The 20,874-nt window shown below is 45.0% G+C and overlaps 1 protein-coding gene across 3 annotated transcripts in view; it reads left to right on the top strand.

Annotated features, from left to right (window-relative positions):
• Nucleotides 1-20,874, top strand: part of LOC310854270 (alpha-1,6-mannosylglycoprotein 6-beta-N-acetylglucosaminyltransferase A-like) — a 132,346-nt gene that overhangs the window by 77,602 nt on the left and 33,870 nt on the right. For all 3 annotated transcript variants that reach the window (XR_014568890.1, XM_083758862.1, XM_083758863.1), the window contains exons 10-11: nucleotides 7,267-7,400; nucleotides 20,192-20,325. Coding sequence is in view for 2 of the 3 variants with exons in the window: in XM_083758862.1 (XP_083614988.1) it covers nucleotides 7,267-7,400; nucleotides 20,192-20,325 (268 nt within the window). In the remaining variant the exon portion in view is untranslated. The remainder of the gene's footprint in view (nucleotides 1-7,266; nucleotides 7,401-20,191; nucleotides 20,326-20,874) is intronic.

The raw sequence follows: 20,874 nt of genomic DNA on the forward strand, positions 1-20,874 counted from the left end.
GTCCATCTTTCATTCATTTCCTTTTATATGTCCTGGCTAGACTGAGTCCCGGGCCAATGCCAACCAGTGCCCTGGCCTGGTCAACATTATTCATACAAACATTCACAGGAAACGGCAGCCAAATTTCAAATAAGTGCCTGGCTCAAGGACACTGTAAATAAAGGCTAATGTTTTTGCGGGGCAAGGGAGCAGCGTTTCTCTAGCAGTTCAAGGTCTTTCCGTGCAGTTCTGGGATTCTGAGTCGCTGGGTGTCCTGCCACAAGAGAGCCCGGCGCTCACTTCCCTGACTTTTATGCCGCCACCGCCCGGCAGGCCGATGTGTTGACAGCTCCTCTTATGCCGTCTAAATTGTTGTCTAGACTCTCTAGACAGTTTGCCGACAATGCTGGCAGCTCGCGAGACAATGACTCTATTTTATTAGAGCCATTTCCCCAAATAGCGAAAGTAGCTGTTGTTGCCCTGCCACTGTTGTTTTGACCCTGCAGACTTTATTCTCTCTCGCCCGTTGATTGCTCCGCAGAGACAACGTCATGTTTCCTGGTTTACCCCGAAGAGCCTCTGAGCAGTGACAGGAAAAAGAGGCCCAACAATGCTTCCGAAGTGGCTAATGGCTTAAGCGCACATTGTCATCATTTTCTTTTCCACCGAGCATGTTTATTTATTTTAGTAATAGTTTTAACAGCTTCCTCTCTCTGTGTACCCAGAGGAAATTGACTCAACCTCTTGCCATTGTGGCTTATTTCAAGGTAGGCCTACATTTTTTGACGAGTGCTCACATTGCTCTAAGATAGTCAGTGGCTTCAAGCTTTTATCTCTTTAGTCTGTCTCTCTCTCTCTCTCTCTCTCTCTCTCTCAATGTTATTTATGTTATTATGCCTTAGATTCTCACATTCCCCCTTTTCTGTGAGACTGTCCTAATGTTACCTCCATGCCCCAGCCATTGCCAATGGGTGAATGAGCACACATCCTACTAGTCCCCTGCACCCCCTGCACCGTCTGTGTGCAGCGTTTCTCGGCCAAACACAATCGTCTTTTACAAATAAAGCGACGGTAACACGTGGCGTGAAACCCAGCGTCCTGCATATAGCATTGTTTAGAGTCCTTTGATTCCCTTTTACGCACTTTTTTACGCTGTTTTGGTTTCTTTTTTCCCTCTTCGTTGCTTGAACTGGTGGTCGCCATGCTCTAATGTTATTATAGGAAGGGAATAAAGCTGCTACGCGATTGGTCCGCGTGACCAAAACCACACCACTCCCCTTGCACAGATTAGTACGCCTTGTAAGAAATAGTCCCGTCTTTGACCACTGATTATAAAAAATACTGCAGGACGACACGAGTAGAACTTTTTTATTTGTACTTTCTACCTATAGATCTCTTTTATGGAGACAAAATTGTGTAGTGCCCCTGCCGTGGGAACGGAAGTAAACGAAAATGCTAGTCACAACATGGCCTACTGGCAACCAGACTGGGATTAGGATCATTAGTTATACCATTTTCAGAATGGTTATGCTAGGGCTTAAGGGGTTAATTCCAGCCGTCTGTGTGTGTGTGTGTCCCCCCCCCCCCCCCCATTGTCTGCATACCGAAGGCCCAAAAGTGACTAGTGTTGATGTCTTTCTGTTTGGGATGAGGATTCTGTTTCTAGGGTTCTGTCAAGATTTACCCATTCAGACCTGAGGTCTACAAATGTATTTTAAATCGTAACAGTTTTCTGAAAAAATATGTATGTTTCTATGTCAGTGGTTCTCAAACTTTTTCATGTCAAAGACCCCCAGAATGATATTTGGCCGCAGACACCCATCTCAAAATATTTTGTTCCAGGGACACCCCAGAAGCAAAGATTTGAGTTAAAAAGCGTTGAATGAATATATATTCAAAGATTTCTGCCACATTTTCACGAATTTTCAAAAATGGCAGATCTACAAGCTATAAGCTTGTACTGTAGGTCTGCTATTTTTAAATAGCTAAAGTATAATTGCTTAAAACACCGGCCGGCCGTTGCTGACTGTAAAGCTGGATTTCTATTTAGCTGCGTGTCGGCGACACTGAAAATGCCAGATCTACTATCTTACTTACGATCCCAAACCCTTGCCTGACACTGGCACGCAATTTTAGTATAAATCCAGGTTAATCTCGGTCTGGGAAAACGGAATCTTGTGATCTCTCTTTCTCTTTCTCCCATTCTCTCTCCCTCTCCCTCATTCTCTCTTTGTGTTTTTCTACTTCCCTCTCTGCCTGTGTGTTTGCACACAGTGCCATTCATTAGTCCAGCATTAGTCCACACACTCGTTGAAGCATTGTTGTCCTGACACTCTCGCCAGTCAATAACGCTAATAGGATTACCGCAATCTGATTACAAAGAGGTAACTGTAATCTGTTGTGCTTAATTAAAAAAATGTTATTAGACTGTGAGATACATTTGGCGAGCAGCCAGTTCCTGCTGGAATACACAGTAACATTAGTATTAAAGATATCTATGTACTTAATTGATTGTGATTTTGAGGTGATATGAGTTATGACACATACAGTAGTCATTTTTACTTCTGAGAAAGGGGTACAGATAATGATATTAACTCTGCACATTTATATTTTTAGAGATATTTTTGGGGCTTTTCTGCCTTTTATTGGATAGTACAGTGAAGAGTGACAGGAAACGGGGAGAGAGAGACGGGGAATGAATCTCAGCGAAGGCCTCCGGGCTGAGGAGTCGAACCCGTGACTCGCTGTCCGGCTGCATTAGAGGTTCTATACGTGGTACAGTATGAGCCTTAACTATTAGGCCATTAGTGCCCCAGCTCTGCATATTTTTTAAAGATGGGGTACAATTGCTTTTTGGGCATTTTATTTTGACATTTCAGTCTAAAACGGTCGGCTGTGTGCTTCTGAACCAATCAGAGCGTTGCATGATCGCATCCCTTCAGGCTATGGGACATAGCAGACGCAACGTGTGGAGTTGTTTGTTTATTTCTAACCTAGAATGTTTTCAGATCCATATTTTAACGTGCTGATTAAGTTTAAAATGAGTAATGGACTGTCTGGATGTCATCTTGAATGAGATTAAAAACTGAGTAAAAACTTCTGTAATCAACATCAGCTGTGTTTGGAGAAACACGCAGCAATGGGAATAAACCAGGTGAATGAAATCAAGATTTTATTCATACGGGACTCGACATTTTGATATAAAAATACACTTCCACACATCCATTGTTATGTATGTGATGATTATGGTCTAAAAGTGAGAAAAACTATGTCTTTAAACCTGCAAATGAATTGGTTATCATCAGCCATTTCTTAAATTGGGTCACGTATCTATGTACAAATGCAGATGTTTTGCAAAGAGTAGAGCTTTCACACAGGTGGTAGATTACATTTTGGAAAACGCCTCACTTTCCCCTCCTGTTCTGCTGTATTTTAATTCTTCCTCAATCTCTAATATCAGGTTATTTTCTCAGCTTCAGGAAAAGTAATAGAAGAAGTCATTCGATATTTATTATCCCCTATGTCTGCATCTGCATTGTTTTTTCCTCCCCACCCTCAAGGCTTGAGCTGTTCAGAGCGGAGCGGGGCAGTATCGTAACTCCAAATAGCAACACATATATACTCTGTGCTCTGTTCCCAATGCCAACATCCAACATTGGGACTTCAATCATTTTATTTTATTTTTTGTTTTGTTTTGAGAGATTAAGAGAGAGTGTCCACTCTCTGATGGTGTGTGGGGTTGTTGGCAGTGTTTCGGTCCTGCTGAAATTACAGTTACAGTTGCTTTCCTGTTTACTGAGATAGAAGAGAGGGGGAGACGTACAACACACAGGATCAAATCCCTAATCTAGGGACAAAGGTGTTTATGAGCCATTAACACCCTCTGGCAAAGAGAGCGGCAGTGTGTCGCTCTCTTTTTCACTCTGTCGATGCCCTCACAACGGGCAGAGTGCTCATCCTTGTGTGTGTCAGTGGTATGAGGTGCTTGACGACCTCGTAGGGGGGATGCAGATCATAGGTGTAACTTTCTTCTTCACTTCAACGTGAGTGGAGACAGGAGGGCTTCTCTGTTGGCATCCACTCTTGGACTGCTGCCGTATGGCCACAAGTGATAGTTGGCTTGCGTGGGCCGGATTTTGGGGAGATTACTACTCAAGCACTTCCCTGTCTCGTCAAATGAGAGGAGAAGAAAAGACTAATGTTAGCATTAGCTCATGCTAGCTATATCTCTCTCCAGAAACGTTAACATTTCAATTGCGATGCTGTAGAAAATCAGAAATCGGATCCGAACCTCGGATGTCTGATCAGCACAAGGGACAGCGAAAAGAGCCAGAGCGATCGTAATTATACTGTAACAGTAGTCTACACATGCGCGAACACGTTCCGTGCGTGCGGGGGTGAGCAAGGCATTGCCTAGCAACCGGCTCAGGGATAAACATTTTTTAACAATGCCGTTTCAGATCCATATAATGCGATATAAAACGTATATATATATATATATTCGTCAATCGCAGACAACAGATGGCTATTAAAAACTATGTATATATATGTCAACATCAGACGGTGTGTTAAAGTTAAAGCTCTCTCCTTGTACTGTATGTCCTCTGAGCCGCTCTCATCATTCCATCTGGGGAGCATCAGCCAGGGGCTGCCCTGCCTCCAGCCGCGCACTTGGCTGCAGAGCGAGAGCTGTGTGTGCGCGTGCGCATGCGAGTGCCAGCGTGTGCTGGTGCACGTGTGCACGTTTACACCTGGCTCCTTATCGCAATGATTAATGGGGATTGTTATACGCTGACAGCAGCTGGACCGTAATCACACGACTCTACTTGAATGGAAAAAAAACTTCACTTTACCCTTAAGAACTTTTATTTTTCTGGACATATGAAGGTTCAACACATGCACACACACACACATTTTAATATAGGAACAGAAAGAAGTTGGACAGAGAAGTAACTGATATAAATGTAACTACAGTAGAAGTGTGTGCGTGTGCATGTGCACGCGTGCATACTTTGTGTGAGGCGCATAACATTTTCCATAATTTATTTCCCCATCAGCAAACGTTGATTGGATTTGGCCTCAGAACATCCAAGTCTAAAATGTTTGACCCTGGCATACAAAATCAAGGGCATTTTATCGTCTTTTTTTCAATTTAAAATCATGCGTTGGCTCTTTGTGTGTGTGTGTGTGTGTGTGTGTGTGTGTGTGTGTGTGCGCTCCGATAGCTAGTCTTGCATACTACTTGGCCAATCGGCATCATATTTCTTGTGCACACTGACAGCAGGCCAAGAATAACACTCTCCATAATTTATTGCTTCATCAGCTAAAGCTGATTGGAATTGGCCTGAGGACATCTCAAGTTTAAAATGTTTGACCCCACTGTCTAAAGTCAAGGGCATTTTATGATCTTTTTACCGTTTTAATGTTTAATGTTAATTTAACTCTAAGACTTAACCACTTAAGTCTTAGAGATCCCCTGGGGTCCATGCTAGACTCCCTACGGTTTTCCCTCAACACCAAGGGCCCTATTATTTCTTAAATACCAGGTCTTATGACTTAATTTAAGACCTGGAGGTGTGGCCATTGCTGTTTGGCCACTCAAAATAGCTAAGCAGCATTGGCCACGCCTCCAAGTCTTAAGTTAAGTCATAAGACCTGGTACGTATAAGACACGCAAACTAGGGGCCCAAATCTCTTTGAAAATCGACAAGCTCACTGCGTGTTTGTAGATGGAGCTTGTAGATGTTTGCCTCCAGAAGGTTTCATGTGGTTAAGGATGGCCTTTTGTCTGTCGGACCCCAGGAAGAATAGCTTTTGTCATGGCAAAAGCGAATGGGGATCCTAATAATTTAATAAACAATAAATGGCCCTAAATGGCCCATCCATTTAGGGTAGTGTCCTAGGGCCCCTTATGGGTTCATTATTAGACACTCTAAATAACACTGTGCATATATGTACTCTCACCTATGGTCATGAAGTGTGGGTCATGACCGAAAGAATAAGGTTGCGAATACAAGCAGCCGAAATTTTTCTCAGACGGGTGGCTGGCATCTCCCTTAGAGATAGGGTGAGAAGTTCAGCCACGTGTTTAGGGCCGCTGCATCTTTGCCTGGAAAGGAGCCAGCTTTAGGTGGTTGGGGCATTTGGTCAGGATGCCTCTCGGGCGTCTCCCTAGGGAGGTCCTCGAGGCACGTCCCACTGGGAGGAGACCCCGGGGCAGAATGAGGCGCAGTTGGAGGGATTACATCGTCTCACTGGCCTTCCCCAGGAGGAAGTTGCTAATGTTGCTCAGGAGAGGGAAGTCTGGAGCTCTCTGGTAGAGCTGTTGCCCCCGCGACCCGACTACGGATAAGCGGTTGAAGATATTATGTTCTGCATGTGTTCTGTACTCTGTCACAGATGCCCTAGTTATCATTCATCTCTGTCAATGTTCTTGTTCCTTTTTTATACATCTTCTCCATCCTGTCACAGAACAGAGGAGAGCTCCTGCATTGCATGAGAACAAAAATAGAAAATAAATTTGATAAAATGACAGGGAGATCAAGGGAGAGGGGTGTGTGTGTGTGTGTGTGTGTGTGTGTGTGTGTGTGTGTGTGTGTGACACAGACTGGATGGATTAGTTAAAGCACAGCAAGGTCATTAGTGAGTCAGTGTGTGTGCTATTCTCTTTAATTAATGTTACAATGTGACCTTTGAGTCTCCGTTACTGCAAAATATTTACTTTATGACTTAATGCTTCTTTTATACGGAAGTGAAGTTGAAGTTGGACCCATAAATTGACCACAAAGAGTTTATTGGTCCAACTGTTTTATACCTTTACCTCTAGACTAGAGTTTTGGTGATTTAAAGAGTTTATTGTTCTAACCGGTTTTAATCATACTTTGACCTCTTCTAGACTAGGCTTTTGGCAATTTCACGGAGGTGGAAAAAACTACGGTTTAGAACCCTTTTTATTTGTTGCTAATTTAAACAGTAAGAGGAAGAGCTTGTTTGCCTCAGGCTACAAAGAAACCATATTTTTGGGGGATTAGAGAAGGTGTGCCACCTCTGTTGTACCGCATGCTGTTATGAACCATTTGGTCTATGGACCCATAATGTATAGGAAATGAGGACAACCGTCCTCATTGCACAATGCAAGATTTATTACAAAATAGTGGCATCAATGTTTGTTGTGAGAAGGGTGGGCACTTTAGCTTCAGCCTATGCCTTTTGATCACCTTCATGTGTCTGTTTTCTTTCTTTCTTTTGTTGATGTATAATTTGTACTTGTGTGTTTGTGCATCACAGGTGCATGCTGCGGGTGCTGGATTCCTTTGGGACGGAGCCCGAGTTCAACCACGCCCACTACGCGCAGTCCAAAGGTCACAAGACTCCGTGGGGGAAGTGGAACCTCAACCCCCAGCAGTTTAACACCATGTTCCGTGAGTCACCAAAACACACACACACACAGACAGGCCCACACACACTCACACACAGTTTAACAATTTATTTATGTCCATACACGGGGAAAGCATACAGGGACACGTTGTATTAGGTGCAGTATTGTAAAGATAACATTCACAAACTCATAGATAAGATATGTCCTCATGATACCTGGGCACAAGTAGCGGCGGCTTCGCCCATTTATGGCAGCAGAGACCGACAGCACAATACTTTGCCAGCCTTTCTGCTTCGTCCTTGGACATCCCAAGTTGTCGAAACCCTCCAACAACCAGTCCGTGGGTAGGTAATGCCCCGGTTCTGGATCACCAGAGGAAACAAAGTTGTTAGTCTTGCACTGCTGTTGTCATAACGCTCTCTGTAGTTGTTCTCATGGGCCTGGAAGTTCTCCCACTGCTATTCCCACAGCGGACAGACATACCACTGGAAGGCCTCCTGGTCTATTGATGATATGCACACGGCTGCCATCTTGCCACTGCCAGCAAGGTGCTACCTAGGTGCAACTTCCCATAGAGAGGCCATTCATCCCAACAGAAAAGTCCTATTTATTTGTATTAAATATCGTCAAACTCACCAACATTGCAGCTGTACGAAAAGCTTGAATTATCGTCTTACTATCTGCAAAGTGTTTGTTTCATAAAAATCCACCGTATACTGTACATGTAATGAGCTACTTCCTGTCAAGAAATTCCTTGCAGATGATTAGTGTCAGAGTTTGGAAGCACTCGTTATCAGTAAAGCAACCTCCTGCTGCCTCCTGCATTATGTGCAAATTCTAAACAGGTGGTACACATGGGCTGTTGAGTGATAGTCAACGAGCACTTCAAAACTCCAGCACTTAGAAAAAATCACACCTGTGTGAACCGAGTGGTGCAACTCCTCGTCCTCCCTCTCTCTCTCTCTAATTAGCAGGCAACAGTGCAGCACTGTCTCTCTCTCTCTCTGTTTCTGCATGGCACAACTGCCCCTACTGGTGCTCATTAACCAACACATAGGCGGACACATAGGTTAACCACACATAGACACAGACATTGCTGTTCCTTGGAGTGGTTGCACCACTAAAAAAACGTCTGCAAGGAATTTCTTGACGGCTCATAACATGTCTACAGTGGATTTTTGAGTGGTGCAACCACTCCAAGGAACAGCAATGTCCGTGTTCACCTATGTGTTGTTGAGTGGTGCAACAACTCCAAGGAACAGCAATGTCCGTGTTCACCTATGTGTTGTTGAGTGGTGCAACCACTCCAAGGAACAGCAATGTCCGTGTTCACCTATGTGTTGTTGAGTGGTGCAACAACTCCAAGGAACAGCAATGTCCGTGTTCACCTATGTGTTGTTGAGTGGTGCAACCACTCCAAGGAACAGCAATGTCCGTGTTCACCTATGTGTTGTTGAGTGGTGCAACCACTCCAAGGAACAGCAATGTCTGTGTTGTTCACCTATGTGTCGTTAATGAGCACGAGTATGGCTATTAGTACCAGTAGGGGCGCTGTTGTGCCAGAAACAGAGAGAGAGATAGTGCTGTACTGTTGCCTGCTAATGAGAGAGAGAGAGAGAGAGAGAGATTGGGGGGGGGGGGGGGGGGGGGGTTGAGAGAGAGGGGAGTTGCACCACTCGGTTCACACGGGTGTGATCTTTATTAAACAAACACATTGTATATAGAAATAGGATATTTCAAGCTTTCCGTACAGCTGCAACGTTGGTGAGTTTGACGTTAATTAATACAATTAGGTAGCACCTTGCTGGCGAGATGGCAGCCGTGCATATCATCAATAGCCTCTCTTCCCGGTAGCTGTTCATGGGAGGAGGGAGCATCAGGTAGCTGTTGGTAGATTCCACCGGTGAGCAAGCAGTGTCATGCCCATGACAACACACACACACACACACGCGCACACACACACAGTATGACCTAATGACTAGTCCCCAAGCACCATACCACACCCGTGTTCATCATTCATCCAACATTGATCCATTCTGTGATATTTTTTTTTATTAAAAATAAAATTCCAAGTTCCACAGAAAATTAGTAACCATTTTTGGTTGTTTCGTTTTCAGTCATACTGTAGATGGCACCTGTCAATCCACACGGAGATCAATCAATAAGCTTGACACTAGAGGGTGGTGCTACTCTATAGAATGCAAATGCCAAACGGCTACAAACTGGTTCCATTTTAGAGAACCAGTTTGCAAGCAAGTACAGTAACATACTGTGAGGACACGGAGGTATCACTTAATGACAAACCCGTCTCACTTTGGCATGAGTCATCTTAAAGTAACACAAGCAAAAGAGAGGAACACATTAGAGTTCAATGGAGCAATAAGCACATTGCCAGTGCCGCCAGGTTCCGCTTTAGAGGATCCGTTTAACATGGTAATTGCGGCCGGTCCATTTACTGCCACCCGATGTCCCCAGTCGGAAGGCTTTCATTATGAGATGGTTGTCACCGTGCTCCGAGAGAGCCAAGCATTAACCTTCTTCCAACGCCACACGTCTAATGGAATATCACCGGGGCCGGCTAAAAAGGCAACTGCACAAGCTCAGATACTCATTCGCTGCCATAATGAATGTACAAAGGAAAAAAACAGTGTTGGTGCGTCGCTTTCTCGTTTGCACCCACGTAGCAGGTGGCAATGGATGATTGGGGTTTTGGTTGTGTGTGTGTGGGTGGGTGGGGGGGGGGGGGGGAATCCTGGCGTTTGGGTAGTGGAGGGAGCCAGCTCCCTGAGGGGTTGACCTTTTTCCCCCCATCGCTCGGGGAGAGTGAAATGTTACCTCTCGCTCCGAGAGGCAAACCCCCGGAACGCATCCGAGAATACCGCCGTACCTGAATGAGGCCCTTTGTCCAACGAAATAGGCTATGTCTTTCTCACACGGCACGGGCGGCCCTTTTCAGGAAGTCCATTTTAAGAGCTGCCAGGTCAGACAGTATCTCTCGGCAAAAAAGCAAGCGAGCGGCTGGCGGCCTGGCTCGAGTGTTGGAATCCACGGTGATGGTTTCGCGTTTCGGATCAGTCGCAGCCATCGTGTTATTCAACTCCTTGTCTTTAAGACCAATGAGTACACGTTGTACCTTAATGTGCAACAGAACTGTGTATTGTTGATGATGCTGCAGGCCTTCTCATTCTAGGCATTAGACTAGAGTATTAGGCAGGTGGGGATCGGTAACAATCAGACGCTGTCAATTACATCATATAATAGTATGCCAGTAGGACACACTGAGGGCGAGAAATATGTCGCTGAAACAACGGGTCTGGGAATGCCCATATACTGTACCGAGGTTTTTCTTTTTTGACGTTTTGTGTTGTTTGGGGTGTAAATGTGTGCTAATTTAAGTTGTAAGGCCAGGCGGGGCCTTAATTTTCTGGCCTGTTGAGAACTCTAGATTTTAGAGGCTGCCGGGCGCGGCTGCCGTTAATGACTTTGGGGAAAGCCCGTCTAGAGTTTGAATGGACAGGTATCAGTCAAAAGGGAGACATCGAAGAGGAAGGACGGGTGGGGAAGGATCAACATACGGCATGTCAGAACGGGTCAGCTCCATATATAGAGATCTACGGGTCAGATCTACATGGTGTCCGTGAGGCCAGATGTAGAGTTGCTGGCCGGCTCCATATATGCAGATCTAGGTGATGATCTTGTCTTCTCTGTGTATGGCTATCCAGGGTTTGATGAGGTCAGTGTCGTGATCTGTATATGACTGCCATATATAGAGCGTGACAGACTGTCTGACATGAAATGCAGGTTTTCATAGTAAAAGCATTGTCGTGCTTCATGTGGCATATCCTACCTATATTTTGCTCCCAACTACAATAATTGTTTTTGAAAACTTCTCAGGTTTCGTTTGTCGCAGGATAATAACTGTTGATAAATAAATCTGATCAGTGAAATGTTAACCTTAAATGCTAACACTATTGGCATTCATAACAGTTAATATTTGGTACAATGGCCCTTTTAACACTTCCAGTGCGCTGGAATTTTTCAAAATAAAGGCCCAGCAGATGAGGCAGATTTTACTCTGAAAAGTCCTGCCTTCAATTTCCCCCCAAACCGGGAGCTATAGTTTTCCATTACTACCTTGCGCTGTCACATCTGATCTCTTTAGAGGCGTTCATATTCCAAAAGAGATGCTTGGTTAAGTCAGAAATGAGGACAGAACATCTCTGTTCTGATCTGGAGACAGTAGCCAATAACATCACAGGGAAATAAATGTCTTTTTGACCTGAATTCAGCTTGTGTGGTGGGTGGGCCTTACCTCAGTCATGTGAGTGTTAAGTGTATTTCCTACTCTCACCTATAGCATATACAGATGTAGCATTGGACAAATCGGTCACCAGGAGGTAATTTATCCCCCAATGTGGATTGGTCCATTTGTTAGCATTTGGCAGACCTCTATAAATCATTGGTTGAGAGAATCGGCCTCTGGCCAATAGGACAAGACAAGGCCAAATCGACCTCATTAATCAGCTTCAGTCAGCTAGCGGTGGGGATAGCAGGGAATGTTTTCTTGTGAACAATTTGCGTTTAAATAGCCTATGGAACGTATTTATCCCTAACACCCGCCACAGAGTCATTTATATTGTGGGAAGTCATAGGTTGAGTGACTATATTTATAGCGCCTTGATTTCTTTTCATCATATCTGGGTCCACTCAGGGTCAGATCTTTTCATTAAACACAGAATTGTCATACTATGCTGTAACAGTGCAACAGAAGACATTAATTAATCCAGGTTAACGCACACAGTGAACAAACCCATCCCACTTTTGAAGAGCCGAGGCTCGTGTGTGCGTGCGTGCGTGCTCTTGTGTGCAGTGGACCGTTGCAAGTATGCGAGATAGGGAGGGGAGCGAGGCTCTCCTGACCTGGGTTCACCGGAACGCCATGTGAACGTAGAGCGCAGATAGAGTGAACCGCATTGTCCTCTCGTTCTGTTGTCCATCCACCCACATAGAACTGGACAGGCGAATTCAGGCCGGCACAGCACGACCTACATATTAACTGGATGAGCAATGCCACAGGCCACCACAAGAACACACACACACACACACTCATAGAGGACTATACTCCATTCCTGTTATCCAGCTTTGCCACTATAATACACAGCACACACTGTTCCGGGTCACTTTTATTTAAAACTGTATACAAAACACCATGGCGTCTCTCCCCATGGATATCTTTGCACTGTGCACGCACACACACACGCACGCACACAGGTGTGTGTGTGCTGCGCGCACAAAGCTTGTAGACGTCATCCTTGTTTATCTCTCTTTTCCCACGATTGTGGGAAGAGATGTGGGAGAGTTGAACAGCCAAGATGTCAGGCGTGGCGTGTGATTAAACTGTAGTGAACAAACATGATGGCTCGCTCACGTCCTTCTCATGGTGTGTGTGTGTGTGTGTGTGTGTGTGTGTGTGTGTGTGTGTGTGTGTGTGTGTGTGTGTGTGTGTGTGTGTGTGTGTGTGTGTGTGTGTGTGTGTGTGTGTGTGTGTGTGTGTGTGTGTGTGTGTGTGTGTGTGTGTGTGTGTGGTTATTTAGGTCAGCAGATTACCATTAACTGTCCACAGGGGAAGAAAAAGGAAAATGCTTCATTATCATTTTTAAACATTATGTTTTGAAGAGAGTTACATTTTGGTGGCTTTTTTTGAGCTGTAATCATTATGAAAGGGCTTGTCGTACAGTTAACCTGTCCCTATCATGCGTCCACTTATTATCAATGGAGCACATCCTCCTGAATGTCAGATCCTGTACGAGGGAGGGATTAATATCCAAATGGTGGCACTTAAAAACCGCTCAGAACCCTGACAGTATCGTCCATCATTGAAATCTATGTCAATCAGCCAACTCGCCCTGCGTTCAACCACGCTGATGCTGCACGACTGGCTGTCTGGCTATCATTATAGATTTTTATTTTGTTGGCACACTTCATCATACATTTTGAATCGAGCAAGTTAAAAAAAAAGCGTTAATTGAAAATTTTAATACCCCCTTTTAACTTGAAGCTTATTCTTCGGGTTAGATTTTGTGAGTCACTCTAGAAAGGAGCATTTTAAAATGGTCTAGGATGGAATGTGGAAATCGACACTCGCCATAATGCTACGTTAAGTCATTTAGACCTGAGGGCGCTTCCGCCGTGTCGCCTCATAGCTTTTAACCACTTTAACCATAATTTGGTATGCCCCCATGATTTAGGTTTTGAATCAATATAAATATCAACATCCGACCGCCAGAAACGGTCCTCCACCACCGGTGAGAGCTATACACGTATTAGTATCCCTCTTTTAAATGGATCGTTAAAGCTTATTGTGGCTCCAATGCAAGCACTGCTTCCCTGGCAGATGGAGATTTGTATTTAACATCGCTGAGGGATAATAACTTGAGGTAATAAATAATTACTTTATATTAAAGGCACTTAATGTGCATCCTTCCATCGAAAATGGGGCGACGGAGGCGCTTCGACTTTTTGCCTGGGACGTGGTTGGCCTCAGGCCTCTCTCTGGCCTCGGTTGATCAAATGGACACATTTCTAGGTTCAATTACCCCCCCTCAATACCTCGCACTCGGATAGTTTGGGCCAGCCAAACTCATCAAGCAGCCTCTACTCTCACGGGGCCCGACTCGGATAGATCACGGCTGGCCATTATTTATTCATCAGCCCTCCCTCCCTCTCGTTTGGCTCGTTTGATGAAGGGGAAAAGACTGTGGATTCTTTTGATGTGGAGATCTCGATGCGTTGGGAGACTTTAATGCTGATGAGGCATCTTTGTCCGTTTTTTAAATCTTCTCTTTTTCTCTCTCTGTTTGTGCCTGGTGGGATGAAAACGACGAGACGTTAGCAGTGGCGCCTTCTAAAATGAGCTAGGCTTGTTTTTCCTTTTTCATTATTATTATTTTTTGTCCTTCCTACATATGTGCAATGCACCAACACTAATTATCATGTAGCATGGGAGTATATTATGTCTATACTGCACCATCATCACAAATGTCGCTATCATTATTATGTGTGCGTGAGACAAGGCAGCATGGTCCGTTACTGGAACTCATTTAATGAGACTCCCCCTGCGCCTTAGAAAGATTCAGAAAGAAGTATACCCCCCCCCCCCCCCCGCAAAGAAAACAGAAACAAACAAAACAACAACATCCTTTCTTTCTGCCTGTAGAGATAGAATTAAGGTAGCGCTTCAGCCCACCAGGAGCCGTCAATATTGACTCCCACTCACTTGAGGCGGAGGTGTCCACGGCTAGAGCAAATTTGTTTCCGCTTCAAAGTTTGCCGAGCCACTTTACTTTACACAGCGAGTTAGTTAAACTGCTGGCCAACGGAGAAAGGTAGCGGGCGGTGGCGGCGGCGAAATGAAGCTCCCCGTGAGTGACGGCTCACCACTTGCAGCCGAGGAGGTCTGTTGCCAAACAATGCGGAGAGGTGCTGAACGGTAATTAACAGCAACAGTGTCTTTTGGCATGCCAGCCCACTGCCGGAATGCCACGGCAGCTTCCTCCCCCGAACGGTTTTCTTTGTAAATATTATTCAGTCATTTCCTCCTTATCGGAACGGACGGGTTATGAGAGACATGATAGAGAAGCGAGGGCGGTTGACGATGTCGCCAGATTAGAACCCAGTGGCGTTGTGACGAAGTCCCTGACCTGGTGATGTCCACACTGGGTTCAAGCCCACCGCAGCAGAAACAAAAGTCATTGGGGTTGTGCTTTTTAATCAACTACTTTATTCATGTGCGTACTGTAGTGAGGCTCGAACCACCGACCACCTGCACTGAAATTATTGGTATCCAATGTTTTCCTCGACAACAAAAAGGCATGCTACGTAAAATAGTCTGCAGTAATGTCAACTATACCATGAATCGTGGACCATGGGCTAAATAGGCCAACCACCAATATGGCATGCTCATTGAAATTTTGAACTTGTGTTACCTCATTTGTTGTAAGCCAACTGAATGCATTACTGTCATGGCTGTGTGCAGTACTGTGTTAGAAGGCAGTATTCCAACGAATCCAATGTTATTCACAGTGACCCCTAGATGCTGTTTACATATCACACGCAGCCGACGGCTTTCTGGGCGTGCTCGAGATGACTACGAACACCCACTCACACATTCCAGCTCAGCGCCTCGGCCCTCCTTCACTCTCTAACGGCACATAGTAAAGTGATGACAGAACCTCACAGTATTCCAGGTCTTATTTGAATAGTTGGGGGAAATTTCACCATACGTCTTGGCAAGTGTGGGAAGACTACTGTTGAAACCCAGAACCCAGAACTGTTCCTACACTTAGTCGCACACATGTAGTCTGACTGTCATGTCATGCTGTTGGCAATAAATCAGGAGTTCTCAACCTGTTTATTTTATTTTTTGCATGTCCAAAGACCCCTGAGCTATATGAAAGATGTTCTTTTGGGTTAGCTCAGCTGACATTGACAGTCATAAAATAATGTGCCCGCCTATTCACTATGCATTGAAGATACTAAATGGTATTAAGACATAAAGGTGTATGAACATCCTTTCAGCCCATAGGGCACAAGTAGCAATTTCTGTCGCAGATGTGCAGAGAAGGAACCATAATCTATCTATCTTCTTTTTGCTGAATAGTGTGATCGTGATTGGAATTTTTACATGCATAGTCACAGCATATCCTGTCTAATGTAATTCTTTGCATTTAAAGAGTCAAAAGGATTTTGTCAACAAAAATGAGATGGCAAAATCTGTTCAGATTCGCTCTGTCTGAATGGACTCGAACAAGTTAGAAACTGCAATAGGCAGCACTTGAACGAATACATTATATACTGCAGACATAATCGTATATTAGTTTTGCTCATCTTTCAGTTATGCACTTCCCAACTTTTTTGTCAGGTACAGGGTCGCTAACTTGTTTGCCATCCGTCGTGTCTTTAAAATCGATTTATGCCTTAACTTGAGAAAGCCAATATCTGAGCTGTCTTAAGCGGCTGCTGGCTGAGCAAACACAGCCTCATTCTTGGCAGCAGGGAGGACAGTGTCCACGTTCCAGCCGACTCCCGAGGGAGTCACCATTGTTGTCTTGAGACATGAGTCATCGTCGCTGCAGACCCCTTCACCAGTGGCCGTCACCCGCTGTGCTCACATATACGCAGTGTTGATTTTGATTTCAGTTTTAGTCATAAGTCTCTTGGAATAGTTTTCATTTCGTTTTAGTCACCTGGTATGTTTTTAGTGTTAGTTTAGTTTTAGTCGACTAAATATCGTAAGATTTTAGTCGACTAAATCTACAGTTGATTAACTTGATTTGGTCGACAAAAATGTGTTTTGGCGGGCCTTGATGCCATCGTAATGGCTGATTTTACACTTGTGAGCTTGTACATCTAGCTATTTTCAAGTGTAAAATGACTTATACTGGATCTCTTGTCCACTAGTCCCTTCCTAACATTTTAGTCTAGTTTTTATTTGTTGACGAAATTGTCAATATATTTAGTCTTAGTTTTAGTCATCGTAGCATAGTTTTCATTTAGTTTCCATTTAGTTTTCGTCAGTGAAAAAAGGTAGTCGACGGACATTTTTTCTCATAGTATTAGTCGACGAAATCAACACTGCTCATACGTAAACTCTGCCGTTCCTCCGCCAGAGGCCGACCAATCAATGCGCTCCGCGTCCATGTGAGCAATCGATGCCATTGGTCGAACAATCCATCAGTCAGACAGGACTGTCAGTCCTCCACGCAGAGGCTATAAATGACAAGTTGAATGTTTTTACGGCGTTTCGGCACACCGCCGATGAAGGACCTTTTGATGAATGACGAGGTTCCCCCTGCCCGCCCGTGGATAAATCAAACTATGAGCGGTACACGAGACCCGCAGTGTCGATGACACCTGAATTGATAGAACAATTACATTCACATTATGCCTGTCCTCGCCATACCGTTCCCTGACCGCGCCTGGCGTGGCGCTTGGCGTTTGTCTATCCCATTCTGACCCGAGATCGGATTCTAAAAACGTCTTCTACGTCCTGACGGTTTTCTGAAAAAGCTATGTTTCTATGTCAGTGGTTCTTTGATTTTTCAAAAATAGCAGACCTACAAGCTCGTAGCGCGCCACTCGGTGGCGCGCTATGAGCTTGTAGATCTGCTATTTTTCAATAGCTAAAGCATGACACGATGCTAACACCAAAAGGGGTTCCCGCACAAAATGTCTTCTAAATCATGACAGTTTTCCGAAAATAAATTGCTACGTCAGTCGTTTCTCATACGTTTTCATGTCAAGGACCCCCAAAATGAGATTTGTAGATCTGCTATTTTTCAATAGCTAAAGTATAACGTAAGGCTTGAAACACCAAATGGGGTTCCCGCCCAAAATGGGCTACACCAATGAGAAGTTGGAACCATTTCATGTCTAGAAGGACAGTATAGGCCCCTCTCTCACTGCATTTGCATTGATTTCACATCGCCACGCCGCCGTCCATCCGTCCTCGCCGGTAACATTTCCACTCTCGTATGACGCCGACTACCCGACATGTTTTGAGACGAGCGAAAGCATTCTATGACTCCCGCAAAGTGACCTAAATCGCATTAGGTATAGATTGGCCGGCCGTGAGCCCCCCCCCCCCCCCCCCCACCCTGTCCATGCGTCTCTCGTTTCCAGCGGTCTGATTGAAGCTGACTCACTGGCTCAGAGTCGGGGTCCAGCTTGGGGGCCGCTACCGCTCAACCGGCTGTGAACTGTTACGTCCACTTTGTCCTGAGCCATGACAGATAAATGCATGTCTTGTCTTTTTTTTTCTTATTCCCCACATTTTCTTTTCTTTGTGGGGATTCCTCGCCTGGGTCCCAGCCTGAATCGCTGCGTTCTGTGAATTTGCTTTGTTTTCACTATAGCTACTCAGTCTGGCCAGACTTGTATTTCATAACGTCACCTGTTACGTAGCCACATTGTTGCTTCTACGTCATCAGCCAGCGCCACTCTGTCCATGCTTTTACTCGAGGCACGCGAGTAAAACCTACGGTAAAAAGTAAAGCACTAATTTTATTCAGTGGTCCACTATAAATGTCAGATTCAGTAGTACAAAATACATGACTGCTATGTGGGGTGAGCTTGGTGACTGATACGTACGTTGCAGGGCAACAGCAGTGCAGTCATAGAGTGCAGTAGCTACGACGTCAAACCGGTGTTTTGTTTTTAGTTTTTTCCCAACCTGCACCGCAGACACGCCACGGATCGATTTCACCCGTTTACATGTCCCGCCTACCTTGGAGATAGGGCCCTTTCCAGACTGAGTAGCAAAACAAATTCATTGTTTTGCCATTAATCTATATTAATTTTAACATTTTAGTCATCCAATGTAATGCTCTCCTTCAGTGTGATTGGTGAGAGGAGAGTCAATACAAGGATCCAAGCTGCATCTAGATGTTACATATAGCTGTTTCTGTGTTTTACTACGAGTAAAGAAACAGAGCTGAAGAAACAAGATATGAAGGGGATTCTTCCCTCCCTAGTCCCTAGCCCATTTAGGCCTGACCTCAAAAAATTAAAAAAAATCTTGCCACTCGGTGGCGCGCTATGAGCTTGTAGATCTGCTATTTTTCAATAGCTAAATTATAACATGTTTAAAACACCAAAAGGGGTTCCCGCACAAATAGTATAGGCATTATATGGGAAAAAAGGGGTCAAATTTCATTATTACTGGACAAAAAATGGGCTAGAGTCAGATATGAGTAGAGAGAGGGATGATTACGCTTGAATGGGGGACATGATTCAAGCGGGCGGAGAGACGAGGGACATGTTTCTAGAAAAGGATGAGCTTTCAGATTTCGAGAGGAGACGGATTGTGAACTCTTTCTTTCTCTCTGTCGTTCCTGAGTGGGTGGGCCGCTGGTGCAGAGAGGTTATAGGAGGATACTTCGTAATGACAGGCTTAACACCTGTTATTCCAAGCCCCTGGCCGCAAATATGCATGCGGCAAGTGTGTGTGTGTGGGAGTGTGTGTGTGGGGTGGGTGCTGAGTAAATCTCCACACGAACAGAGATATAGCACGAGAGGGATAACCACAACCAAAGCACAGATCGCTGATCCAGAATCAACATGCACTGCACCGTAACGCCTCACCTCAACCACCCCTCCAAACCCTGTACTCACTCTCAAGACATCTGCTTTTATTTTCCAAAACGTCCTGTGTGAAAACTAAATCTTCCAGGCTTGCCTGTCCATCTGGTGCACGTCCCCCGTCCCCGTCCCCCCGTCCCACCCACTCTCCTGAAAGAAAGGCAGAGAAGAAAAGTAGAAGGATCGCCTGAATCCTTATCTTCCCGATTTTTTGCGCATGGAAGCAGATGGTGTCGAGTTGAAACCGCTGCCAATTCAAGGCTGCCCACTTGACCCGTTGGCCCATTGTTCCCGTGGTAACAGTACCACGTGAAGTGGATGGAGGGAAAACAAAACTGGAAAACAACGCACACACGCACTCACAGCGCGCACACACACACACACACAGTTTATTGCGATTACTGTCTTGTATTCGGAAATCCAACGCTTGTAAACGAGCTGCCTGCTTGTCTCATCTCTGCCGTATGAATAAAAACGCCTGTGCCGTGCCTGACATTTTGTAATCTCAACCATAGTTAACCGTGCCATTTCACTGTTTATGTTTTTGGTTGTTTTGCTCTTTCCCTCTCAGCCCGCATAAAAAGTCGGCACATTGAAACGATTACTGTCTTTACATGCCGCCAAGTGACGGAGGCATTTTGAGAGTGTGTACAGTAACTGGAGAGTTGTTAACATGTGGTTGTCTTGCGTCTGCAGCGCACACTCCAGACAACAGCTTCCTGGGCTTCGTGGTGGAGCAGCACCTCAACGCCAGTGACATCAGACACATCGATGACATCAAGAGGCAGAACCAGTCACTGGTGTATGGAAAAGTAGACAACTTCTGGAAGGTACGGGTACTATGCGCTATGTTCGCTCGTTAGGGTTGGCACTCGAATCTTAATTAATGGGCTTGAACCATTCGTTTTTTTTTGTGGGTTTGGAATCCGGGGGTTCTTGGTTCGATTCCCGGCTCCCCCTGAGTTGGTGTCGAAGTGTCCTTGAGCAAGACACTGAACCCCTAATTGCTCCCGATGTGCAGGCTGGTGCCTTGCATGGTCCTCCGGCATCGGTGTGTGAATGGGTGAATGTAATGCACAATCTATGTGAAGTGCTTTGGATAAAGGCGCTATATAAATACCATTTATATAACATTCTAGTTCATGCTTGATCCAAAATTGAGGTCAACTGGCCCCGCCCAACATTATTATGTGTCACAGAACATGATAGGATGTTAATTGCTTTCATTTGTCACATGTCTGTATGTCTGTATGTGAGCGTTCTGCTGAAAGTCAGTAGCTTATACCATCAGGGAGAGACCTCTTTCACACGGCACTGGGTTTTTAGATAAAAGTATGCACTCATGCACACCCACGCACGCACGCACGCAGGTACACACA

The sequence above is a fragment of the Protomyctophum parallelum genome, assembly GCF_964188405.1.
Source record: "Protomyctophum parallelum genome assembly, chromosome: 23".
Lineage (NCBI taxonomy): Eukaryota > Metazoa > Chordata > Actinopteri > Myctophiformes > Myctophidae > Protomyctophum > Protomyctophum parallelum.